The sequence below is a fragment of the Dermacentor silvarum genome, chromosome 11 (assembly GCF_013339745.2).
Source record: "Dermacentor silvarum isolate Dsil-2018 chromosome 11, BIME_Dsil_1.4, whole genome shotgun sequence".
Lineage (NCBI taxonomy): Eukaryota > Metazoa > Arthropoda > Arachnida > Ixodida > Ixodidae > Dermacentor > Dermacentor silvarum.
In genome coordinates, this window is record NC_051164.1 from 114506042 (window position 1) to 114533254 (window position 27213).

The 27213-nt window shown below is 46.8% G+C and overlaps 1 protein-coding gene across 8 annotated transcripts in view; it reads right to left on the reverse strand.

Moving 5' to 3' along the window:
* LOC119433476 (cAMP-dependent protein kinase catalytic subunit 1) overlaps nt 1-27213 on the reverse strand; it is a 408857-nt gene that overhangs the window by 109308 nt on the left and 272336 nt on the right. The window contains exon 2 of one of the 8 annotated variants that reach the window (XM_049658861.1): nt 22688-22900. The exons of the other annotated variants lie outside the window; for them this stretch is intronic. Coding sequence (XP_049514818.1) covers nt 22688-22769 — 82 coding nt within the window. The 5' untranslated portion in view covers nt 22770-22900. The remainder of the gene's footprint in view (nt 1-22687; nt 22901-27213) is intronic. 8 annotated transcript variants of the gene reach the window in all.

A 27213-nucleotide genomic window follows, 5' to 3' on the forward strand; every position in this document is an offset into this window, starting at 1 on the left:
TGGGAGAGAACTGCTGTGAATTCGTCCACGGCGGAGCACTCGTGACGTAGCGGGACTGGGCGCTAAAAATGGCAAAAGGCAATTATTTTTTTTTTTTCTTTTTAGATCCCCTTTCCTCGCCGTGGATCTTTTATTTGCAACGTATGGAAAACTCCAGACATGACGAAACTGAATAACAAACGCTATGTGGAGAGGTCAACGACATGGCGCCAAGGCCACAGTCTTCGTTTCTTCACAGGCAATCGTCGCCGGTCTCCCTGGTAACTTCTCAACTTACGAAGCTATGAGCGCTGCAACTTCTCGCTGATAACATATCTCTCCCAAGTTCTTGGATAAGGCCGAAAAGACAAAAGTAAGTAAGTTCAAATACGTGCGTGGAACGCCCACCAACGCACGTTCTCAGCAGTGGCCGTTCAAAAATAACCGCCCCTCATCGGACTGCAACGATCGGTGCATTCCCAACAAATGGCCGCGCTTGTTTTTCTCGCGACTGCCGCCGTCTCTCGACCGCCAGAGGGCAATCGCTCCGGCTTCAAGGGCACCCGCCGCGAGGCGTCAAGTAGCGACACCCGACGGGGAGTCGAGCAATTGCTGGCGCTGCGGATCACCGGAGCGCGCGCGCTGCGTGCTCCTCTGCAAACCAGGGTGCCCGTACAGTGCCATTCGTGGCTAGAATAGAGAGTGGGGAGAGGCCATCGAGCAAAGTGCTGGACGCGCATGACCTCGCGCTTCGCCCTTCGGCCGCGCTTTCCAGCGGCCTTGCGTAGCGGATGCGTCGTCCGCTTTGTTTGAACCTCTTGTGCTCTGGCTTTTTGCGTTACAATAGGCGACGTACACCTCCTGCCGCTGCGCGAGCTCGGCTACACTTACAACATGCTGCGTCTTTGCAAGGCAACGTCAGGCGCGAGGAGTTTTTCGTTAATTTTGTAGTTATCTCGTGCGTTTTATGACTTTCACTTGTTAACTTGCGAAATATAACATCCTGTACAAACTGCACTCGTGCGTTCTCAAGCGTTCAATACCGAAATATTGGCTTTTGGCAGCTGGTATGCATACTATTCCAACAAACTTGAAACGGTCTCTTTAAGGCACGCAATACCGAACGAAATCGAGAAATAATTGAATTGTTAAACAATGGCACGTGTTGTATATTCGTTCCAAACAAACGTGACCTGTCCGAGAGACTTTAAATATCCACATTCTGTCGCAAAAAAAAAAAAAAAAAAATCGCACGTCTTCCTTTCTCGCTGCTTTTGCTTCCTATCGTGAGCAGTATTATTATGCTGTAATCGTTTTAAAACCTCAAGCCCCTTAACCTCATATAGCACCATCCACTGACTGATTGATTAGTATTGCCCTTCATAGTCCCGTGTTGCTTGTGAGATTGAACATCTTCATTATTATTATTATTATTATTATTATTATTATTATTATTATTATTATTATTATTATTATTATTATTATTATTATTATTATTTTACACTTGAAATAACGGGAACAGTCACGACAGTAACAAAATCATATTTCAAGATTCATTCGTACTTCGCAAAGACGTTCGTCCGGAAATAGGTTAGGTAAAATAAACTGTATCAAAGGAGCGCACACACAAGTACGGAAAGTGGTAGTAAAAAAAAAAAAGAGAGAGAGAGAGAGAGAGAGAGACGGAAGGGAGACTGCAAACTGGTTCCTATTCTTAGAAGCCACGCCACAACGGCCAAAGGCAAGAAAGCGGCAGAACGGCGATGCGGCCGCGCTTTCTGCGTCTTGCGCTCGAGTGCGGAAAATGCAAGCAGCACGTATCGGAGGTAAGAGCCACGCTGCCATATTAGTAAAAAATAAAAGAGGCAGCAACACTTTAATACCACCGCACTACTGCGCCGCTTTCGGAGAGAGGCCGCAACCGCAGTGTATAAAAGGCAGCCTTGGCGAAGGAGGAGGAAAAAGAAAAGCTCGCTTCACGTCGAGTCCCCATTGTCATTGGGTGTTAAGGTATACACTTCTTCTGAAAGATGCGGGTAACGCAGTAGGCCACTCTTTTTTTACCTTCTCTCTTTTTATTTCGTTATTTTAGTCTAAGAATGCCTAGCTTTCAATCTACGAAAATATTTTGTTGAAACTGCATCCCCCGAAGGCTCGATAAAAATTATATTGAACGCACTCCCGATGTATCAAGCTGGTCAACTTTGCTGGTCAACGCCACCCTGAAATTTTCAAAGAAACTCCACGTGACCTAAGAGACTGTTGCAACGACTGACGAATGCATGTTAATCGCTTACAGACATTTACGAAGAGGAACATAACCCCAATCGGCGAAGAGGTTTCACATCTGTGACGTTATGCAAGAACAGCAGCGATGCAGTTAGGGCGAGAGATAACGTGAAAAATGCAAATTCACTTCTCAACTGTAATGTTCACCGACAGCGAGGCGCCTTCTTTGATTAGGGCGAACGCTCGGAAATCTCCGAAAAGGAAAACTTAGTCTGACTGACAAAAAACAATTTTATTCCGCGTTATCACTTTCCGTCCGACTTCTAGACAACTTCACAACAGTGGTACCAGGTTTGCGATGGAATGCAGGGCCAACTTGGTATGGACCGCACCTGGCACCTCCTTCGGTACTTACTAGAACCCAACGCATGCAAATAAGTACAGATAGAACGGCTCATACAGCTCTCTCACCAGTTCCAAGGGACGAACGAGGAGCTCTTCAAAGCCCTCGAGACCAAATACTTCGGAACATACCAATCCCGTTCCCAAGCAGGGTACGAGGGCAAGGTGAACGACACTCTCGATGCACCTATCTTGGAGGCAGAAGTAAGGGCAGCTGTCCTTCAACTGCAAACTAAGTCGGCTCCGGGGGAGGATAACATAACGAACAAGACCCTTCAAAACTTAGACGACAACTCTATTACTGCCCTCACGGAGTACATGAACGAGTGCTGGGACAAGGGTGAGCTCCCAAGCTCGTGGAAACATGCAAAAGTAATTTTCATACCCAAAACGGGGAAGACCTTATCATTAGACAATCCCCGCCCGATATCCCTTACGTCCTGTCTCGGCAAACTCATGGAGCACGTTATACTGAACAGGCTTCGTAACTTTGCTGAGGACAACAATTTACTACCCCCCACTCTTTTAGGTTTCCGGCCCAAGCTGTCCACTCAGGACGCGATGCTCAGAATAAAGCACGACATACTGGATCAGATATCCCCGGCAGGCACAAAAGCCATACTGGGTTTAGACCTAACAAAAGCGTTCGACAACATATCGCACGTCGCGATACTCGAGGCTCTGCAACAACTCGGGGTGAGGGCGAAAATATACAACTACGTAAAAGATTTCCTCAGCAGCAGAACGACTAACCTACACCTAGGGGGGCTAAAGTCCGACACAATTCGGCTCGGCAGCCGAGGTACACCTCAAGGATCGGTACTGTCACCGTTTCTCTTTAACATAGTCATGGAAAACTTGCCATAAAAGCTGAATCGCATACCCGATCTCAAACACAGTATTTACGCGGACGACATTACTCTCTGGGTTAACAAGGGCAACGAAGCGCACATAGAGGAAACTTTACAAACAGCAGTAACGACAGTTGAGGACTATGTCCGCACAAGAGGACTGGCGTGCTCTCCAGAAAAATCAGAGCTGCTCCTCCTACGCGATCTACGAGGTAAGAACAACGCACAGAGTCACCAAAGCAAAATTCTTGTGAGGGCAAACGGCCATCCCATCCCAGAAGTTTCTAAGCTTAGAATACTGGGCCTCCTGATCCAAAACACAGGCAGAAACTCGGAAACGCTACGCAAACTGGAGAGTGCTGTGCTACCAACACTGCGACTGATTATGAGAATCGGCAACGAACATGCGGGCATGAATGAAGTGCACCTGCACCGATTGGTTCAGACATTCGTGCTCAGCAGGGTTACCTACACCCTACCATACCTTCGCCTAACATCCATACCTTCGCCTAACATCGCGACCGCATGGTAACATATCAGGAGATAACACAACATTACCGTCTAGCCAGATTACTTACGACTCGCCCACTGAAATAGAGCTTATAGGATGAAGAGGAACACTGCATTGGTGCACTTCGCTAAGCGGTAGAGAGAAAAAGCAGAACTCGGTCAACCTTATTATGACCAAATAAATTCAATTACAGCACGCAGCTATGCTATTAGAAAATACCGGAGATAATACATTTCTGTCCGAAAAGAGCCGACGTATATGATTGTAGCGCCAGTCTTTTTGTTCACTGAAAAACAAAAAGCGAATAAGACATCTCTTGTGTCAAGAACACAAGATAGGTTTTACTGCTACAGATATAGGCCTGATCGTCAAATTTAGTTGCGAGTCGTGATTTTAACGTACCTTTATTGATATGGATTGGTGAAATGCAACAAAATGAAAAAAGAATGCAGTCTAAGTACATTTCATTCGTTCAAGTACCTTGCGCAACTTGCATTGCTCCCAGATCAGCCAACGGTTGCCAATGTACGCACAAACTCGTGGCAATAATTTTCGCTTTCCTTTCTTTTTTCATTTCTGGTATTCACGTCTGAATGCTATGTGTTGTGCAAGCTAAACGAGGTCTTGGCGACCGTAAAAGATATGCCGTTCTCCCCGTTTACACTGGCAGTGTGCGTTACCGGATTTAATTTCTTTTCTTGCATACTTTGTATGTTATGTATATTGTACCCAAGTGAGTATGGGGAGGCACTGTAGGCAGCACTGGCAAAACATCTGATAAGGAAAATGAAAAAGAAAATAATAAAATTGAAACAAAAAATGCACTAGAAGGAAATATTACGCAGCATAAGCTATCTCGACTCGGCAACCACTGTTTCTCTTGCAGTATCGGCGGTCTCAGCCACGTCCCATGAATTGCCGAATGTTGAATACGCACAGCGGAAGTAAATCGTTCGCACCGTTTCACAAGCAGTGCGGACCGACCTGGATCCACAAGCTCGCAACTCTAGAAACTCGGCGACTGCGTACGTGCAGTGCATGCTTTATCGCGACTTCCTGCAGAGCCTACGTGCGATCTTGTTCGGTCCAGCCCGAGACTATAAAAGGACACGCACGGCTGCGTCGATGGAATGCGATCGAAATGTGTGCGTCTTTAATGTCTGCACAGAATTCCCAGGAATAATCACAAACAAGAAAGCTGGCAGAATAATCACAGATTATTTTCGATCAGCTTTAGTGCTCAATTACTTCTCAGTATATGGAGTTGCTGGTAGTCAGGGAAATTCTTCTATCGAGTACATACGACAAGCCGCATCCATCTTCACAGCTACGCAAAGCGTTGGGATATTAGATATCTAGCTGTAAACGCATGAAACGATGATACATCGTCTTCTTTTTCTAGAAGTATGCGCTCGGTCGGCTATTGCAAATCTCACACCTAAGCGAAGTGTGGAAAAAAAAAAAAAGAAAATAAGATCGAGGCCATTACCGATTTCACTTCACCAAAGCGGCGCTTGCAACTATAGCTTGACATAAATTGCAGACATGGGGCAAAACGTCGCAAAACGGAGCTGCGCTATCTAATGCATCAGCTTAACTCGGTGCTGCTAGAATACTTTGAATCTGTACTAAATATAAGCCCAAATCAATGTACTCGAGAAGCGTTTGATGGGGGGCTAGTTGGTAAGACATTTAGGAAAATTATAACTGCGCTAAAACGAGACACGAGAACGAGGTGGACAGGACTGCGATCGTCCTGTCCACCTCGTTGTGGTGTCTCGTTTTAGCGCAGTTATAATTTCCCAAATCAATGTAGCGGATTCGTGTTTAACAATTGATCAGCGTGTGCACGCAAGTGGCCATGATGCGTTCGTTTGTCGATTTTTTAAATCGATTTCAATTTCTGTTCTCCCAACAAAATGACAGGCCTCTGTAGCGAGCGTCTTACGTGAACTATATACGTAAGTGCGCAGTGCCGAGTGAAGACAACTTTACTAATAATGCGGCTGGTAACGACCACAGTCACTTTCGTTTCATTTTTAAAGGATATACAATCAGCGCTCGGTTCAGCTATGCTTCTTTCCTCCAGTGTGATCGCGCTTTCCATCGGACACGATGCTGTACATAAGGCAGCTTTCGCGGAGAGCCAACACACCTAGGCGGCAACTGACGAACTGCCACGTAGAGGCGTATCGGATTCGAAAACTGTCCCGTAACAACGGACCATGGTCGTCATTCAATTTAGTGGTCGCCGAAATGACGTGCCTCTCCCGTAACCCCGCAGCCGAAGAACGTCATCAATAATGCCTGCAGCGCCACAGAAGAGCTCGCCTCGGGATTCGAAATATAGGCTTTTCGTCAAGTGCCGGCGACGCGCACTCTCCTCATCGGGCGGATGTGCGGAGAGGCTCCGATTATTTTCACGAACCATTGCACAACACGGCGGGACGTGTCTTCGCAGGACGATCGCCGTGGATCCGAAGACACGCGAGATGAGTCACTGTGCTTTGTTACCGTTGCGTGTGCAAGACACTGAACAGCGGTTCACTCGGCCCAGCTTTGATCTTATTTGACCGCTTTCACAAGTGCCAAGAGGCTCCCATGTACATTCAACTATTTCAACTTGGACATCGGATAATTCTAAACAATTCTGCACGTCCCGTCGGGTACTAATCAATGAAAGTCCGGTCTTGTATAATTCCTGTTATCAAAGTGACTAAATTGGGATGTTGTATATACATATACGAGGGGAAGTAAAAAAGTAAAGCGATTTTTTAGAAAAGGTAAATTATTCTAATGATACAAAACTGAAACATACAGTATTTTTCTACATAACATCCCTGCACTTCAACGCATTTTGCCAAACGTTCCACAAGTTTTTTGATTCCGTTGAAAAAAAAAGTTTTTTGGTTGCACCTGTTTGCACCGCATCAATGACTTCTGTATCGATTGCAAATTTCCTTCCCTTGAGCGAAACTTCAATGGTCCAAACATATGAAAATCGCTTGGAGGCAGGTCTGGACTGTATGGCGGGTGGTCCAGCAATTCGAATCCCAACTCCTTTATAGTTTCGGCCGTCCGTTTGGCAGAATGTGACTGAGCGTTATTTTGCTGCAGTATGACACCTTTTCGCAGTTTTCCACGACGTTTGGATATGTTTGCAGGTTACAGTTTAGTTTGCAACACATCATAATAGTTCTCACTGTTCACAGTTTCGCCTCTTGGCGTTAAATTAACGGCTACCACACCTTCCATGTCCGAGAATAGTGTTAGCATAATCTTCCCAGCTGATGGTTGACGTTTACATTTCTTAACTTCTGGTGATGATGAGCGTTTCCAAACCATGCTCGCAGCCTTACTTTCCGGTTCGTGATGATGTACCAAAGTTTCATCTACAGTGACAATTTGCTGTAAAAATCCATCTTCCTCGCGACGATAACGGGCCAAATGTTTACGAGAGATGCCCAACCTCTGTGCCTTATGCTGCGCTGACAATTCTTTCTGGACTCACCTTGCACACACTTTCCGAAAATTTAGCCTGTCGTGTAAGATGGAATACGCTGAACCTCGACTGACATGTAAAGGTATTGGTGATCTCGTCCACTGTGATTCGTCTGTTTTCCATCACGTATACCCTCAACGACTTTCAATTTGTCCTCAGTCGTTGACGTCGATAGCCTGCCCGATCTTTCCAACTTCCTAGTTCCTATTTCCTAGTTCTTCCCTATTTGAAACGCTGTATCCATTCGTAGGTCTTGACTCGCGATAAACAACTGTCACCATACTGCGCTTGCATTCGACAAATAATTTCCGCAGGTCTATAGCACCTTCAGCAAACAAAAAGCGAACCACTGCCCTCATTTCCTCCTTGGCGTAGATCGACAATGGAGCTGCCACGTTTAACGGTCTGCTACACTCTAACGACTAACGCGGGAATAAGAGTGGCACGTTCCATAGAAGTGTTGCAGACGACACTAATTCAGCGCTGGATACTCGTAGTGTTACCAAACCCTAGTGCGAGAAATTGCAAAAGCCCCTTTACTTTCTGACTTCCCCTCCTATATATAAATGAAACCGACCAATTGAAATGATAAAACCAATTCTTGTACCGCCATACTAACGGCTTGCGCTGACACTATGGGGCCTAATTTTTTTTAATAATAAACGCTGCAGTAAAAAAAAAAAAAAAAAAAAAAAGTGGCTTTAGCCTGCCACGCAACGATTTGTGACGCAATGTGGCCAATAAACGTTGTTCGCCTGTATTCAGCGGTCATTCCCTAGCGCACGATCATTGCGACCGCTTAGACATATACGGCAGCTCAATAAGACTCGTCGCCTCGCAGAGCTCCCGAGAGGCGGAAGTAGTCGCATTGTCGTATACAAATATCTTACGCGTGCTCCCCTCACGAACAGTAAGCAGGGTTGCATATCTATCCACATCAGAAATGCACACCTGTTCAAAGTGTCAGCAATGGTTTGCAAGTGACGATGACAATAAAGTATCGCAAAACAAGCGAAATTAGTTAAGGCTAAGAAAGAAAAAAAAAAGAGACAGAGAGATCTCTAGTTGGGCCAAACGTATTCTATTCCCCGGATGACAACTGCACAATCAAGATCAGAGTAGAAAGGTAGCGAGTGCATGCGTCGCCAACCAGATTAAGAAATAGAAGTCGTACAGGCAATAATCTTCAGGATCACCAGAGTATATTGCGAGAAGCCACAACGAATGATGATAACGGAGGAAGACAAGAAATGTTTGGAAGAGCCGAGGAAAACGTAGCAACACCGAGACTACAAGGAAAAGCTTGCAGAGGTAAAACGAGAAAGCGTGATGAAGTATAAAAAGGGGTTACCAGGAAATGAAGGGTCCGGAAGCACCGCTCTGATAGGAGACAGCAAGAAAGAAAGAATCGGCGCATTCCGAGGAGAATTACTGCGATGGACGCAACGAAATACAAAGAGGAAACAGGAAGGCAAGGGTGGGGAATAGATGGAAGCGTAACATGTAGTAGATAAATGTAACACGCAGCACCAAAACCTATGACGAAGCCTGAACAAACGGTATCACACGAAAGGATTTCACGCAAGGAAAGGAACGGTGCCAAGCGACATGGAAGGAGCCAAGAATGAAGGTGTTACACAAACAAGGGTAGGGTGCCCCCTTTAGCGACCTGGAAATGAAATCTCGAGAAGGTGTCGCGAAAGGGTGACAGCGAGAAGGGACGCGGAGAGAAAAACAAAATAAATAAAACGAGAAACGTCGATGGAAAAATCAAGGGGGAACCACGGGGAACCGCGGCACAGCGAAAACTAAAGTGGTAACTGAAAGGCGGAAGGCCGGAACGAGAGAGGTGAAGAGCAAATAGAGGGACGAGAGGAAGCCTCGGGTGTGTGGATCCGGCGGCTAAAAATAGCAGTGCGCGATCCTTGCTCGGTCCGCGGACAGAGGGCGCCCGAGTGAGCCGCGCAACAAGCAGTGGACTCGTCACGCAATAAGAACCAGTGCCCACCTCGCTCTGTTACCGCTGGAAATCACGAGACTGAAAAATTGAGCCGCGACTGAGTGCGTTTGAAGTCGAGCGCAAAATGAACTTATCGAAATAAACACGACTATACTAAACCCAGTCTGTCCAGCAGCTGGCAATTGTTTTCCAACATCATCATTCTACTTCAACCCTTCGAAGTAGGAAACGTTTAGATTTTGAGCTCTTCCGCCGCGTTATTATTGATTAATTACTCGCACCTCTTATAAATCGGTGGCCGTATCGCTCCAGTGAGGCTTAATTTAATCTGTGCGGCACTCATACACCTCGGCTTTATAAAGCGCAATCCAGCGCCTAACCTCGATTATCACTGTCCTCCTGCAACGTACCCCAGCGAAGCTAGATTGCAGGACGGTTAAGCTTCACCTTTAATTGCAGTTTTCTTTTTCTCCAACTTCGCCTCCGCATGCGGCTGCCGTATAGGGAGCCTACATGTAACGCTGTGGTAGGCTGGATAGATGGATGGATGGATGCTATGAGCGTCCCCTTTGAAACGGGGTGGTGGATTGCGCCACCAAGCTCTTGTTATTTTGCCTAATGCCTATTATTTCGCCTTAGGCTGCCGAGGAGGCGAGCGCCATCTGGATGGTATTTTTGCAAGGAGGAAACCGCGGCGCGCCGCTGTACGAGTGGTAGAAATGCCGGAAAGGGGCTTGAGTTTCCGCCCGTAAGAGAATTACGTTTTCTCGTATATTCAAATTACAGTGCAACGCTATCACGTCTATAGGTTGTGGTGACGTCGTACTTTACGATTTTTCTGACGCATTTTACTTGAGAAATTCGATTAGTTCACCAGAGCGCCTCTGCGCCACGCGGAGGGCGTGCGTGGTCGGCGTGGTTCGGGGCGATTTTCTTGGCCGGGCAACGCCCCCGACGCCGACACAGGATTTTCTGCGACACGGGGCCCTTCATGCTTTCGCGTGAAAATGCCGTAAACAGACTCTCGGTGTCTATGTGAATTCCTTGGAGGGGAGTCAGTTTCTCAAGCAACTCGTCGGAGTAATCGCTGAGGAACGTTATTCGGCGTCTCGTGCATACTCGAGTCGAAAGGAAGCGCTTGTACGAGTCGGCGGTCCCAGAATCCGCAGGTCGCATATCGCAGTATCCATCCATGGAGAGGTCAGTGAGGGCGCAGTAATCAACCCTGCCCAAGGCCTTGGGATTACGGAATATTAAAGGAAAGATTAACCAATCTGCGGTAAAGAATAGTAACGTGTTGGTGACACGAAGGTTGCACCTATAGGAGCGTAAAGAATAGTGCGATCGTTTGTCAACTTGAACCATGGGTCTTAAGGACCAATAATAAGCACAGACGAAAAGTAGAAAATAACGAGATTGTTGGCATCAACCACTACCGCGTTTCAAAGGGGATGTTCGTAATATCGATCAATCTATCCATGAGGCGGAGGAACTGTGCTGCAAGTCGAGGCCCGTTTTTCACTACGAGTGTCATCATCATCATTATTACCATCAACTTATTTTTACGTCCACTGCAGGACGAAGGCCTCTCCCAATTATCCCCTGCCTTGCGCTAGCTGATTCCAAGTTGTGCCCGCAAATTTCTTAATTTCGTCCCGCCACCTAATTCTCTGTCATCCTCGACTGCACTTCCCTTCTCTTGGTGCCCATTCTGTAACTCTCATGGTCCACCGGTTATCTGCCGTACGCATTACATGACCTGTCCGGTGCCCCTTCTTCCTCTTGATGTCAACTAGAATCTAATCCACAGCGCTGTCTTCCTTTCTCGTAACGTTATGCCTAAGATTTTTAGTTCCATCGCTCGTTGCGTGGCCCTTAACTACTTTTCAAGCATACGTTTCTGCCCCGTATGTTAATGCCGGTAGAATGCAAAGATAGTACGTTTCTTTTTAAGGATAGCAGGTACTACGAGGGTAAATCACGCAAAAAGTATTTCATAAAGTGATCAGCCGATCATACACGTTCAGGTGGTACGTCGCGTGATTTGTGGGCCTGGGTTTATCTACGAGGCCTTTCTCAAACACGATTAAAGAGGAGAGCTGGGCTAGTTAGTGTTGTTGCGGTTGCTGCAGCACAGTTTTATATATATATATATATATATATATATATATATATATATACAAATTACGCAAATTAATCGGTTATACAAATTAATCGGCTAACGCTAACTCTTGATGAAGGCCGGACCCCGGCCGAAACGTCAGTAAAGTCTTGTTATGTTTTTCCTACGTGCTTCTATTTTTTGAACTACTTCTGTGCCGGCTCCGGTTACTCTTTACTTCACTGATATATATATATATATATATATATATATATATATATATATATATATATATATATTCTTGTTCTCCACAAGAAAAGTAGAAAGTTACCTATCAAGAAAGGGGTCAGGCAAGGAGACAATATCTCCAATGCTATTCACTGCTTGCTTAGAAGTATTAAAGCTCTATATATAGACTGAGAAGGCTTAGGAGTGAGGATCAATGGCGAATATCTCAGCAACCTTCGGTTTGCAGATGGCATTGTCCTATTCAGCACCAATGGAGACGAATTACATCAAATGATTGAGGACCTTAATCGAGAAAGTGTAAGAATTGGGTTGAAGATGAATATGCAGAAGACAAAGATAATGTTCAATAGCCTGGCCAGGGAACAAGAATTCGGGATCGCCAGTCAGCCTCTAGAGTCTGTAAAGGAGTACGTTTATCTAGGTCAATTACTCACGGGGGACCCTGATCACGAGAAAGAAATTTACAGAAGAATAAAATTGGGTTGGAGTGCATACGGCAGGCATTGCCAAATCCTGACTGGGAGCTCACCACTGTCGTTGAAAAGGAAAGTGTACAATCATTGCATTCTACCGGTGCTAACATATGGGGCAGAAACTTGGAGGTTAACAAAGAAGCTCGAGAACAAATTAAGGACCACACAAAGAGCGATGGAACGAAAAATGTTAGGCCTAACATTGAGAGACAGGAAGAGAGCGGTGCAGACCAGAGAGCAAACGGGGATAGCCGATATTCTAATTGACATTAATAGGAAAAATGGAGCTGGGCAGGCCATGTAATGCGTAGGATGGATAACCAGTGGACCATTAGAGTTACAGAATGGGTGCCAAGAGAAGGGAAGCTAGGAAATTTGCAGGCGCAAGTTGGAATTGGATAACGCAAGACAGGGCCGGGTAATTGGAGATCACAGGGAGAGGCCTTCGTCCTGCAGTGGACATAAATATAGGCTGATGGTGATGATATATATATTTTTTTCGCGTCAGAAACTGTATGTCGCCTCAGGCAGACACAAGCAGCGCCCACAAGACGCCTGCTGCCACCGTTCTAGCCGGTCGGGGCTGACCTCTATCGCGCCAGCGTGCGTGACAAGCTGCAGCACCGATTCACAGACTTGATACGGCGACAAGCGCGGCGTCTGCGAGCGCGCAGACTGCGCACAGCTGCCCCTCACTTTCCATGTCTCGCAAATAGTCAACCCGCCTCTCAAGCGCGCGTAACACATAAACGACGCATGAGAAACTCGCTGCTATAATGCAGAAGGGAGGATACATTTCATTTCGACGTAAGCTATATTTTTTTAATAAAAAGGAAGGACCAACGTTATGCTTTATTTGAACCTTCTTGGGATAAACTCGTCGACGCTCCACTGCTTTGGTGACGCGGCCCTATCGAGGGCTGCTGGAATATCCCGCTCGATGTTTAACTCTGGGTAACCTCCTTCTTAAAGCACTCTCTAATTATGAAAAAAAAACTGCTTTTTTCAGCAATTACACTGTGTGGCTCCGTACCGCCCAATCTAAAACAACGTAACCCGCTTTCAATTTTCATAACTTTAATAAAGAATTGTCTTAATAAAATTACCTAACAACCATTAATCAACTATACAGTGTATACCTTGCTCATTTCATTTACGTTAACCATTTGCATATATACTTTATTGTTTTAAACTGCTCTCTACAGAGAACGAGGGATTGATTTATTGATTTTCAGTGACAATACAATTTTACCGTGCTACTGATATAACAAGATATTTTGTACTTGCTCTCTTCTTTTCACTCACTTTACATTTTGAAACGTGTTTTTATTTTTTATTATCTTTTTTGTAATATATTTTACTCGCGCAAAACCTTCCTGCTTGATTTAGCGATACTGATAAGCCATTTCAGTATACGAGCCAGATACAAAAATAATCTAATGCGAAATCCAAGGAAATCACATTGCGCTAAATATTTAGAATTGGCTTCCCGTAATTGGCTAATCGGAAAATAAATGGTCGCCTGCCAGTACGTCTTTGGAGGTATGCTCTATAAGACGTGCCCTTGTTATGAGAAATCGCAGTGCCATTTAGACATCGTCGAACCAGTTCGGGGTTCCCGTCAAACACGGCGGCGTCGTGGTTCTCTCGACAACCGAGTATAGCACGCGGAGAGAATTTCTAATGTCGCGCATTTGGAACCGCGCTCGATTATTGCTTATCGACGTCTTCTCTCGGTTGGCCTTCACGGCTCTGACTTCCTCAATAAAGACATTCCGTGGATCGTGACGCGGCAGACTAGAGAGAAAAAAAAAATGACGAAAAAGGTGAGAGGAGCGAAAAACAACAAACTCGGAGAAAGTCCCGATCAAAGCCAACAGAGCTGGTCATCTGATGATTGTGTCGATACGGGCACACGTCCCGATCGATGCGGCCGCTTCGAGAAGAAGTTTCATGCGAGCGCCTGTTCTGGAGACACACGCTGCATGCCGCACCACGAAGCTGCATTATTCATACATCCGCTGCGGCAGCGCGCGCGCTTCCACTCGGCGTCCTCTCTTTTTCGCATGGCATGCGAGGGGCCGAACGCGAGGACATATATATGACTCGCCTCCACTTGGCCAACGTATACGCGGATGTGACAGAACAATTTCCACGTCTTTCATTGTTTTGGCTTGCCGTAAATTTTCAACGGACGTCACGACTCCTGGGACTCATTCCTCCGCCTCTCCTATAAAACGACGCGCGGTATTCAACAGAAGTGCCAACCACTTGCGCTTGCACGTGTGCGGCCGTAAAGATAAGACAGAATGACACGCGAGTCGTAAACGTAGATACTAGTCGAACGCCTTCATAACAATGTGCTCGGGGCTTCCGAAATAATTCGTTATACAGGGGCGGTATTCTGTAAGAGTCAACCTAGTGGACTGTCCATTTCGCCTGTCGCTGATTGGCTGGTGCTTGACGTACAGGAAGGAGACTGGCTGGCACCTTCCTGCACGTCAAGCAGCAGCCAATCAGCGACAGCCGAAATGGGCAGTCCACTAGGTTGACTCTTACAGAATAGCGCCCCAGGTCACTTCGTTGGAAAGGTAGCGCGCTGCACACCTCGCAATAGAACCGGGTCAGAATTATTCCTCGGTTGTACAGTTCATTTCGTTGTAGACGCGCCCGACTGTATTCCGTTGTGTGCGCAACAGTTTCGTTCTTCCGATGCTACGTTTGCGACAGATTTGCGCGTTTGAGGGTGCAGAGTGGGAGATACATAAAGATGCTGCACAGCTTAAAGACGGTGGAGGCTAATGACACAGATGATGCGCAACACAACGTGGACGCAAGAAAGACGAAGAACAGACACACACAGGCATAGGGCGCACAAGAAGGCATTGAAATCGCACCGTTTGTACACACGTTATCGACTTGCTTGCGTCGAAGCAAAGTATTGCGCATCATGTTCCTCATAATGCTCAACCAACTTCGCAGATTAACTGTCCTGATTACAGCAGTGAACGTTTGGTTTCAGAAAACGCAGGAACACTCGCTGATTAATGTACCAAACGTGTGACAGCGGTGATGTCACGTTAGTTATACGCGCTTTATAGGAAAGCACCGAAAGCAAAAGCCCGAGACCGAACAGCATGCTATATAAGACGTTCAAGTGGCGCGCAAGGAACAAGTTGGAAAAGCAAGGAAGAAATAAAATAGCGCAACGAAGGAGTAACAATTTTACGTTAGCTGGAGAGTGCCGTTAGCCCAAACAGGCATTCCGGTTTTACTGAACTCTTGCAATGACTCCTAATGCCATTAGCTCTTTTCATTTCGCACTGTCATTGCTCATTAGACTGTTTGCCAGCGATGCCGTTACAATATTCGTTAAATTCATTTGAGGAAAAGCAGCAGCAGATTTACACCTGCCTGATTTATAAGACCACTCTTACTAAAGTAAATGCGCGTGCACTGACGACCGACATAGAATTGAAGATACCCTAAAATATATACATAGTAGTACGACACGGCCTGTTATTCATCGCTTACTGTCATACATGGTATGAATTATACGACAATTTGAAACTGTCGCCGACACACTTTGCAATGTCATAGAGGGCCTTTCACTAAATAAATGGATCAGTGAACGAGAGAAATAAAAACAAATTAAAGGGGGCGGGGCGAAAACGACAGAGAAAGAACCCGATATCGGAAGGACATCACGCTCGTGATGGCGAAAAAGTTTGCCGCATACGAGGCAGTTAAGCGCTGTCCACGTGGCACGAAATTAAATAGCCCAGCCACCGTGAACGACGCTGGCGGCGGCTATGAATTTCGAGACGACCGATGTTCGGGTCGAAAAGTTCGCAATACGCAGTTCAATGTTGCACGGGCGCTGTCACCACGCCGGCCATTACGCGTGGATATTCGCCGACATCACACGTGAGCAGGTTTTGGAACGGCCAGCCGCCGGTTGATCGGCCACATTATTCCCCGGGTGCCGACATCGCCCGAGGTCGACGCTTTGGCGATCGCTGCACGATTGGGTGGCCAGGCTAACGACTCCCGCAGAAGCTCGTATGAAGATGACTATATGCAATCTGGCGTCGCAATCTTTGAAACATCATGCGAGTCGAGGCGAGATATGATATTTTCTTACTGAGTGACCAATCTACCCGCAGCGTTTTTTTTTTTTTTTTTTGACAATGAATAAATGTCAAGCGCCAAGAGAGCGCTTATCGGGGAATTATCACCGCGTGAAATATGTGATGGTTGCTTAGTCTTTCACCAAATCTAAATGATATTCGGGCTACAAAGCTCAGCACATGCTAATCGCTTATGTTGCTATTTTCAACGATTTACCTATTCACAATGGTTTGAAAGAAGTCGCATGTCAGCAACTCAGCGGCTTAATTAAAAAAAAACGAAAAAAAAAACAGAAAAGTCACTTAGCAAGTGTGCAACAAGTCGCACGCACAAATAAAAGGCATTTGCAACCAGGAAGAAATCAAGGAGAATCAATATATCGCAAACAATTCCCATGAACGTTTAACGTCGATAGTGGCGGCTGAGAAAGGGTGAGATTTCCGCATATATGGTAAACTCTGCATGGAACTATACGAAGCAGGTGAGTAACGTTAGATTGGCACGAGACTGGGCTCGGAATATTAGAGTGCACTATAAACTCGATGGAATGTGACACAATGCTCCGCGAAAGAGAGTTTACAAATCTCACCCTAGAAAGTAGATCTGGCGCAAGTCTATCCAGCGGCGCCAACAGCCGACGAGGGCAAGCACCCTTGGTGCGTGCGCCTTGGTGTTTTGTCCTTGCTTACCAGGGTCACCTGTCGGGCTCATGGATCGGCACGTGCGATAAGACAACGGCCTTTTATGGTAGCAAAACCATCAGAACACGTTCTATATTTTACTTTACTTTCCGTTAAAAAAATAATCGCTAGAACCATCGCACACGCAGTAAATCACTGCGGCGTTGCTCGCAAATTGTGGTCGCTATCGATGCTAGTGCCACCATAACAGTAATGCGTGTGATAGCTTATGGAATGTACATATGAGCATACACATGGGTTTGTGCTTGACATAACGGTAACGTGACACTGCAGCTGTTAAAACGATGCCACAAACGTGGAAGGGGCACAGTTAGGCAAAGGTGGGCGTCGGCATTTGCCAACTACATGACACTATAGCGAGAACTCACCCAGATACGCGCGTAAACGGAAAGTGAACTGCGCCGAAATCAAATAACCCACATGGCCGGGGAACTGAATCCCCAGTACTTGCCACTGCGTTGCCATCTATATATCATCCGGCACACAGTGCAAGGGTCCACAAATTTCCATCCTGCATGTGGCGTTATTTTGCATGGCCCTTGTACGACTGCACAGGCAGCTCGTATGAAAGTGTCCAGTGGGTTTTCGCAGAATGCTTATCTAATGCAGAGATACGGACGGATATAACCACAAGCACGAAATCTGCCATGCCACCTTACAGGCAGGTGTGAAATAAAAACACAGACATAAAGGTATTGTTCAAAATAGAAACCTGCAACAACAATCAACCATGCCTCTTGCGTCCTTTTCTTTCTTGTGCCTGACTTTGTTATCAAACCACACAATCCGAGACTGTTTATTTCAATAAGTATTTTTCGCGCGCCTTTACCGAATAAAAAACAGATCTCCTTGTAAACACACATCTCAACGATGGTTCCCTTCACTTCGGCTTCAATAATAGCTTAGCTGCATGCAGTGCCAGATGACCTTTACAATACGAGCAAGCAGAGTACACTGCGTTGCACGATGCACTGCGCCATCATTTTTCACAAAGCACAACTCCTGGACGAGGCTCGTCTTCCAGGTGTGCCGTCCCTCCACGTCGCGATGGCGCTTAACAATTCAAGGGCGAACACAGCGCCTCCGCCGCCCTTCAGCTGTTCCGGTTGGACAAGCGCGGTTGCACACTGGCGGCGTGCGCCGATATAGATAGAAACCGGCGCTGCTAGCGGTCCCCCTTCCCAGCGCACCTTCCGTGCCTACACGCGGTCACCGCTGGGCGGCCGGGCAGCGTGACTCCAATCAATAGCGCTCAAACTTGCAACGCCCTGCACGCTTGCACCGGGGCTGCCCTCGCTCTCGGAGCGCGGACCCCGCCCCGTGCGAAAAGGAATTAAAGGTCCACCGCACGCTACGCATCGTCGAAGGAAAATGGAGGAACGGGTGAACCGCTCCTCGGGGGTTTAAGAGGCGTCCCGCGACTCGATAGTGCTGTTCCTGCAGTATAGTGTCCGTTGTTACGTACCACAACGATATTACTTTCAGTTGTATTTCTACTAAATACAACTGCGAAGATCCGTGGCCGACGCCTTCTGGCCTACCAGAAGAGACTGCCATGGAACGGAGACCCTTCCACGTCCATGCCTCTTTCAGCAAGCACTCGCCTCTCCAAAGAATACAACGTCTATACAACTTTCCACGCCAGCCGCATTTCGATGGGGGCGAAATACGAAAACACACGCGCACTTAGATCCAGGTGCGCGTTAGAGAACCCCAAGTGGTCCAAATTATTCCGGAGCCCACTACTATGGCGTGCCTCATAATCAGATCGTGGTTCTGGCACGTAAAACCCCATAATTTAATTTATACAAGTGTCATTTTCTCCATCTTGATATTTTTCAAAACGCGTCATTTTCTTTCTGTTCCGAGCTTCGCACTTTCTCTTGAGCGTTCTTTTTAGCTTCACTCCTTTCCCCCCTTATAGAAATAGATTTAGACAGTCCTACGGATCATCTATAGACCATTGTGTAGGATTTGTCTATATACCTAAAACAAACAATAGCGATAAAAATTGTAAGGCAATGCTATAAAGAGTCTATAGAGACTTTATAGGAATTTGTGTAGATACACTCAATACACGATAACCGATGAAAAATTCGAATGCTTCAGTCATTATAGACTGACTGTAGACAAGTCTATAGGATTTGTCTTAGATAATAATCGATAGAAACTTAAAAGCTAAAAGTTTTTAGACTGTCTATAGACTATAAAATTTGTCTGTACACATTCTATAAAATGTAATTATAGACACTCTATTTAAATTAAGACAAATGTGAACGGACTTTCTATAGACTGGCTAAATAAAATTTTCTCGCGTCTCTGATTCCGTACTTCTACTCCGTCTCTCAATTTTGTGTTATTGCTGGATCTTTGCTCATTACGTAACTGTTTATCCTGTCCTTTCTTCTTTTTCATTCTATTTTCATCCCGTAGTTGTTAGTTGAAGCTGTTCTACCTTTTTTACCTTTTTAATTTTTTCCCCTCTCTGCGCCAGCGCCAGTATTTAGACCTCTGGTTGTTCCTGGACGCATAAAATAAATATTGATGGATTAATAACAGCGAAGCTGTTTAAGCCAGCCGTAATTTGTGGTGCGTATCAAGAAACTACGAAGAAAGAAAATAAAATAAGCTTTCCTGCCGAGGCGGGATTCGAACCCGCGTATCCCCTTGTCCCAAAGCGAGCGTCGTAACCACTAGGCTATACTACCTTTTTTTTTCTTTATTGGCTCATGTGCAAATTCACTCATTTATCAACCCCCTAATTCAAAGAACTAGCACGTGAAAAGCATATGTAACATTTATCAACTAGCATGATTGCAATCACATCAAAATTCTCTTAATGTTGCCAATGGTTCTAACCTCGACAACCATTTCGGGGGGCATTCATGCGTTTTCTGCACCTTCAGAAAGGCGTTTATACTCACTCGTAAGGACATTCGCGCAGGTCGTGCGCCTGGGTTATACAGTAATACCAGCCATTCTGGCGCGCCAGAGGCTGTGAAGGCCAGCGAGCATTACCAGATCAAAAGGAAGCCCATCGTCGTTTTCAATCGCTAGATATCTGATACCGTGGGGATCTAGAGGGAATTCGTTTGTAAATGTCCTTTGTAAAACATCCCAAAAGAACACTCCCTCCCAACAATGTAGAAAAACGTGGTCAATTGTCTCGGGTTGATTACAGATTAAGCAATGCGTTCCCTACAGTACAAAAAAGCTATACTATATACCACGCTTGCAGAACATGCATTTATGCGAACCATATGATTGCGTTCGAGCGTAGTCTTCGTCCACAGCTGGCGCGTTCGTACGCTCGTGCTCTGGTAAGTGGTTCTTGAGGGAAAGGGAAAGGTTGGCGCTATCTTCTGCAGCCCTTGAGGGAGCACGGCTCAGCGCCAAAGTCGTGCTCTGCGAGGTGAAGAGGTTTTGCGCGCTATGAGAGCGAGAGAGAGAGAGAGACGCATTCACGGAGCGGGTCTCCTGGAACGCGGTATCGGCATTGGAACGCGGTGTCGATGTAGTAAGCTGCGCTTTGCAACGCGCAGTGACGGCCGTATGTCCGAGACGCGCGAAAAGAAATTATCATCATCATGAGTAATAAGATGAACAGTTCGCGCGCACTTCCGGAAAATGCTGGGCTGTGATCACCCAGCTTCGCTGTTTCGAGTGTTGCGCGGCCGAGTGCAAGGTTAAGCGTTTTATTATTATTATTATTATTATTATTATTATTATTATTATTATTATTATTATTATTATTATTATTATTATTATTATTATTATTATTTGCGCTCGGTGGCATTACCGTAATACCGATATTTATACATGGTAAATCGTTGCAGGTGATAGCGGAGGCAATCCACGCATCAGTGGTTCAACATCGCGACAGAAAAAGAGAGAGAGAGAGAAAAGTTTATTTTGATGGGATTCAAGTGCTCGGAGTGAGAGAGCATAAACATCTGCATTAAGATCGGAGGTGCGACGCGGCGGACGCCGTGCTGAGAAAGCAACGCGGGTTGCATATCACCCGAAGACGCTCTGCAGAAACGCACAAACCGATCTGAGAGGGTCGGCGAGCACATGTAGGGACGAGCGATCTATAACCCCATGTATCCACTTGTACACTCTCCTGCTCACAGCTGGACCTCTCTCCAAGCGGTCAAGCGTTACAGCAACTTCCCAAGCTCCCGAGAGGTGCTCATCTTATAACTGCAGCTATCGCCCGCCAGTTCAAGAAGAGGGGGAGGGTGGGGGGTGCCCAAACGGTGTTGGCTAACCGCTTCCCATGGAAGCGGTCGCCCCACGCGGCCGATGGCCGGGCGATTCGGGGGACTCCCGAGTGTCCCGAGAATCACTGGCCGCAGTGGCATCATTCAGACGTAACGACACCGACGCGTTTCGTCGCCGCAGCCTCTCTCGCTCACCAAGCGCTGTTTCGTCACCAGGGCCGCGTGGCATTTCTCTTCGAGAAGTGGCCGCACACGCTCGTGGAATACTGACAGGCGCACTTCTCGCGCCGTTTGGGCACCCCCCATACTGAGACACTCCCAGCAAGTTGCAGGGAGCGCTCATCAGGGCCCGTATTCACAAACAGCTCTCAGGCTAGAATTGCTTGTCAGTCCAGACAGTCCGGACACGTGGTCAGCGAAGGCGGCCGGCAAGTGGCACCGACAAACGAACAGCTTCGTGAAATCGCCCCGGAGAATGGTTTCTCCAGACGTCGGCCCCTTCAAGAGGTAGTGCCGATGGCTAAACCTTGACCAGGAGTCCGACGTCGTTGGCTGCGCGTGCGGCGAACATGCCTCGTGCGGCGGCAAAGAGACGATGACTGTGGCACATTCAGCGTAGTCGCAACACGACTGTAGCACCCGCAAGGTTTCGTACTTGCTGTCCCGTCGACAACCCGCAACCCGAATTTGCTCAAATATTGGCGCAGGACTACACGGTTTTAACACAAGCATTTCACGACTCTTCAAATCCAAAACAAATGACAGCGCCTGCATGTATCAGCGCCTTAACGCTTTCGGAATTCTGGCCTTCGTCCCGGCGAGTGGCCGGTACGAGCTAAGGCGCATCCCAACATTATGTGACCTACAGGTAACTCGAACAGAGGTCGGGAAGGTGACTTACCGTAGCTCGTAACACAAGTCAGTTTGCACGCGACAATTCATCATTGCTGTAATATCCCATACAACCATTTGAACAAACCATCGCACACGGCTACTGTTTGATCAGTGCGCCGAATTCCATGCAGCTACACGGTACAAGAATGAATAACACCGAGGCACTTCACACATCGCTATAGTAACACTTCGGGAAGGTGCCACATGCGGCTCAATGAAATAGCCGTACAGTATGTCGACTATAAAACTGCATTATTTAAGTGCTTGCTTCCACTAACCACGATGGCAAGCAGAGCACAAAGCTGCCTGCCAGACGCCAGTCATAAGGACTGCGGTTGGCGCCGCGTTAGGCTACAGCACAAATCACAACGCCACGATTAGAACGGTCGCAGCGAAGTATACTGAACCTTTCCGCGGGCTGGCTGCGTTAAAAGACCGCCACGTTAGGCTTAGCTGCAGCGCAGCGAGTGGGAGTGCTCACATGACTTGAGGTCGGTGATGTGGGAGTTGGCCGAGGAGGGTGATCGTGCTCCGCTTGGTGGAGGCCGCCTGCCACGCGACATGGGCCCGAGACCAGGCTTTCTGTCTACGGCAGCCAGGGCTGCGACTGGGTCGGACCGGCGCGGGAGCCTCTGGTCCGAACCGGCGACCACGCTCGGTCTGGGCCGCGGCTACGCGCGCCCCACGGCGAACCCTGGGATTCGCGGGCGCGCCACACGCGATCAGTAGTGCGAGGAGGCTGTTTTGATACGAGGGGTGGCGCCTTTCCTGTTACCCCTTGTAAGAGTTCAAAGAACGTGAACGCGGAAACGGGCCCCGTGTCATCGTCAGTGGCTCAAAAGGAGTGCATTAAGCCGAATCGCATGGAGAGGAAAAGAATCAACGTATCGCTCCCTTTGAGCGTCGATAGGCTACAGCACCGTTTTCACATCGCAGTGATACACCGTCTGATATGCAAGACGCGCTGACTTGGATTTCGATCGCTAGAGGTTGGCAGTAGAGTGCTGAGGTCACCAGTAAAGAGAACCGGCCCTAAGCAAGTGCACGCCTCTGGCGCGACCCGTTTTCACGCCAAATACGTCACGTGAAGCGGCATGCAAACGCATGCTGAGCTGTTGACGTAATCATCTGTTGGAAGAAGCATTTAGCGTTTCTAAACAATAGGTACACGGACGCTTTATATAGACGGCAAGAAATGGCAGGCAATAACTCTTGATACAACATCTCGTCATCTACAACGGGTGAGTCAGTTTGAACTAGTAAGACGTATACAAAGCAAGGAGGACATGGGGCACATAGGCCTGCAATAGACAGATTGCGTACAAACTGCGCTGAATTTGTAACAGGGAAGCAAGCAGTGAGGACATTTTAGTTTCTGAGGTTCTTTTCCTGGGGAAAAGGAATGGCGCCACCCAATTGCGAAGATTCACGGACGCCAGCCCAAGAAATGAAGCGCCTAATAACCAACCGTATCTTCCGGTATATACTGCGTGTCCATTAGTGAGAGCCAGCAGTTTGGTTGCGCTATGTGTAATACCTCTGTTGAAACGGGTTAATTATCAGCTTTGATATGGCTGTTTACTGACTTAACTGCCGTTATACTCAGCGGTATGGGAAATTCTCTTTTTACCCCAACCAACATCTGTTCATTGATCGAGCACCACAATGCCATTCAGTGACTCTCTTGCACGTATTTTCTGACGATTCCTCGCTTCGGTTCCCGTGGTCATGTTTCCCATTGAGTTTCCAGAGCGCTTAAGGTATAGCTGCAAGCAGGGCGGTTCATCCCGCATGAGAATGATCGTTAGTAGACATGAATTTGCCTAAACTTCTGGCTTTAAACGGCTTTGTGACTTTGCAAACTGACATTCAAGACGGTACTGCGTCACAAATAATTAAATAAATTAATAAAATTGTCGAACGGCAGGATTCGAACAAAGGACCTCTAGCTCAAAAGCCCGACATTGAAACTATTGCACCGCGGACACACGGACAAGCGGAACCACTGCAATTAGTAGCCATATAATGCGCGTTCTCAGAGCCTAATTAAGCTTTCTGCATTACAAAAAAAAAGTGTAGATTGCTTTAAAAGCTAGGCCAACGAAGGCAGATAAAGCGCAATAAACAAAGCCACAAGCACGAAGACAAATCCACGTGCTATGACCACCATTAATCCCACGGTGGCTTATAGGGTGCCTCGATGCCAGCGCCGCCGTTCAGGGTAGTGCCATCCTTTGACCGCACCCGCGCCGCCGCTTTCTCGCTGCGACGCCATCTTGAGTCACAGCGAGCGGTTGCGAGTGCTTGGTGCCGGTGCTTAGTTCGAGACAGTGCGCGCGGATGCTTCGCTGACGCTTCTACTTGCTGGACAGTGTTCAGCCGCATGAATGACAAGCTTGTCAAGTGCATCGAGTCGACATGACGGGCTGTTGTGTTCCCAAGTGCACCGGATCGACGCGTAAAGGGCTTCGTTGTTTACGCTTCCCCCGGGACCCAGAGCGAAGGAAGAGATGGGAAGCCCAAGTAAAGCGGTATCACTGAAGGCAACGGATAGCTCCTACATTTGCGAGGTAAGTGTCAAGAAAGTTTAGACTATCGAATCGTGTTTTTCATAAATAAGAAAGTATTCTCTGATCCTCGCTCACGTACCTACGTTCGCTCACGAACTAAGCACTGCACCGATGCTGAGTAGCCTATGGTTTGCGAGCGCGCGTCGCATAGGCTTTTGCCGTTTTGATCAGCGCAGTCTATGCGAGTAGTACCCTTATTTTAGAAACTGACGAAAATGCTTCGCCGCGAAATAGCCTTACATTAGCTACAAATCGTCGTGTAAACCGCCTATTTTACTTTTTCACGGGAAGCACACATCGTGTGTCTCTTGTTTCTTTTTCTTTTTTCCCTCAGTTTCTTTTTTCGCTACTGGTTATTTGGGACTAAATAACGCAGTGCTTCTTCTGGGGAGAGCGGCTGTTGTGTACGTGGCAAGCGAAGCATTGTGATTTTCTCTGATTTCTCAGCAGATATCTTGCGGATCTCAGGTTGTTACGTTATATAGCTGATTCTTTAGACGAATATATTTGTAGCGTGGTGCTCGTATAGCCGATGGTCATTCGTGCTCATTCCCGATCGTAGTGGGTACTGTGACGGTCTTTAAATGCCTGTGCACGGTATGCCCAGGTGTAGTAGAGTTAAGGGGCATCATGGGACCAAAATGTTGCGGCGCTTTCTGGCATGGTGTCTGTTGTAGCCTGTGCATTTCTTCGAAACGTGTGAAGCGAGGTAATACAGCATTACTTCTGCGAAAATTTATTTTTAAGCACTGTAATGGGTTCTCTGTGTTTACAAGGCAACTTTTCATATCAATAATCACTTTTGTTGTTTTACTTGTACTTAGAAACACTTTGAAGAGGACCAGTACGAGGGAAATCGACAGGATGGGCGCCGTCTGTTAAAGTCAACAGCCCTACATCATCATGGACTATATTTTCGAAGTGAAAAACATTTCTAATCTGTATTTGACTGTCTTAGTTTCATTTACGGTTTTTGTACGCGATATGTATGCAGTGTTGTCTATTTTTTCAATGTAGTTATCAGTGTTCTAATGGTTATTTATAAAATGTTCTGTACTCGCCATCGATGTGTTCGGCTGATGCGACGTATTCGATGGTAGCTGATGTATTCTGGCTGGATATCTTTATTAATATTACCCGCGGTTGCGTTTTCTTGTTTGCATTCTTGTTTTCGATTTAGATTGTGTGTAATAAGGTTGATGTACTCACTTGACCCCCCCCCCCCCTCCCCCCCTATGTAATGAATTTAAAAAAAAGCTCACTATACCGAATTGTGTGTCGAGCCTACCTTGCGAATTTTTTTTTATCTCGTCGTTCAACATAACCTTCAGGCGCCACACAGTACATATAATTTTTCAAGTACATATCTCTTTCATAATTGCTTGTACTAGACATTATAAGTAAATGTATTTTGTGCATCGTTCGGTTTCTTGTGTGTACTACGCAAGATTGACACAGACAAGTTACGTTACATGTTTCTCTACAGCACTAACTAAACCTTATTTTCACATCGCAGTTATTTTTACACCAGCTTAATCCTGTCAGCACACAGTTTTGTGGGCAAAAAAAAAGCAAAATTGCGCGTAGATATCGTCAAATAATTGCAACGAACGCGAAGAGCACGCGCAACGCAAGGGAAACTAACCGCCGTGCGCGAGTGGCTGGCTACGGTAAAGGAGGCGTGACGTGTAAACCAAAATACAACAGCGAAAAAGAAAAACTTCCACACACAGGGGGTCGCAAACCTTATATACCAAGCATCGAAGCATAAAAAAAAATAGTGCGTATTTCAAACATACACACGGCATGTTAAATGTAAATTGAATTAGGCAACTTGGGGCATGTTCCCGGCGCCATACATTTGCGTCTTGGACCTTCGACGAGTTAACGGCTATTGGTTATAAAGATGTGCAGATGCGATACCGATAAAAAAATCCTCATCAAGGCAAAGCACTTGGAAGTGCGCCGCGAGTAACACTATTTATGAACGCAAGCGTAGCTGTCTCTCAGCTCGTGTGACTCAATATGGCGGCGCCAGCGGGGTTGTCTCCACCCTGGACGGCGGCGCTGGGCATCGAGGCACCCTAGTGGCTTAACGATCGCAGCGCCAGAGTCCCCCCCTTTAGTGATTATTGTACGAAACTCTCTGCTGTTTCCACGTGAACTCGCGTCCAAACCGCAGTGCAAGAAAAATGTACCCCATGCAAGTCAATGCGGTTTCATTTCGGCACTGACAGTGCGTCAGAACAAAGACAACGATTGATGGATGGTGAAAAGGCTCTCCGTTACGCGTTGTTTTTTGTTGCCGCTGATGTTGCTGTTGTGCCCCATTTTCGACGGTCTATTTCGCAAAGATTATGGCTCCTCAGTCGCCACCCTAACAAGAACGGCTGGCAATCAGCACGACGCACAAAATGCACAGCCAGCAGAAAAGCTT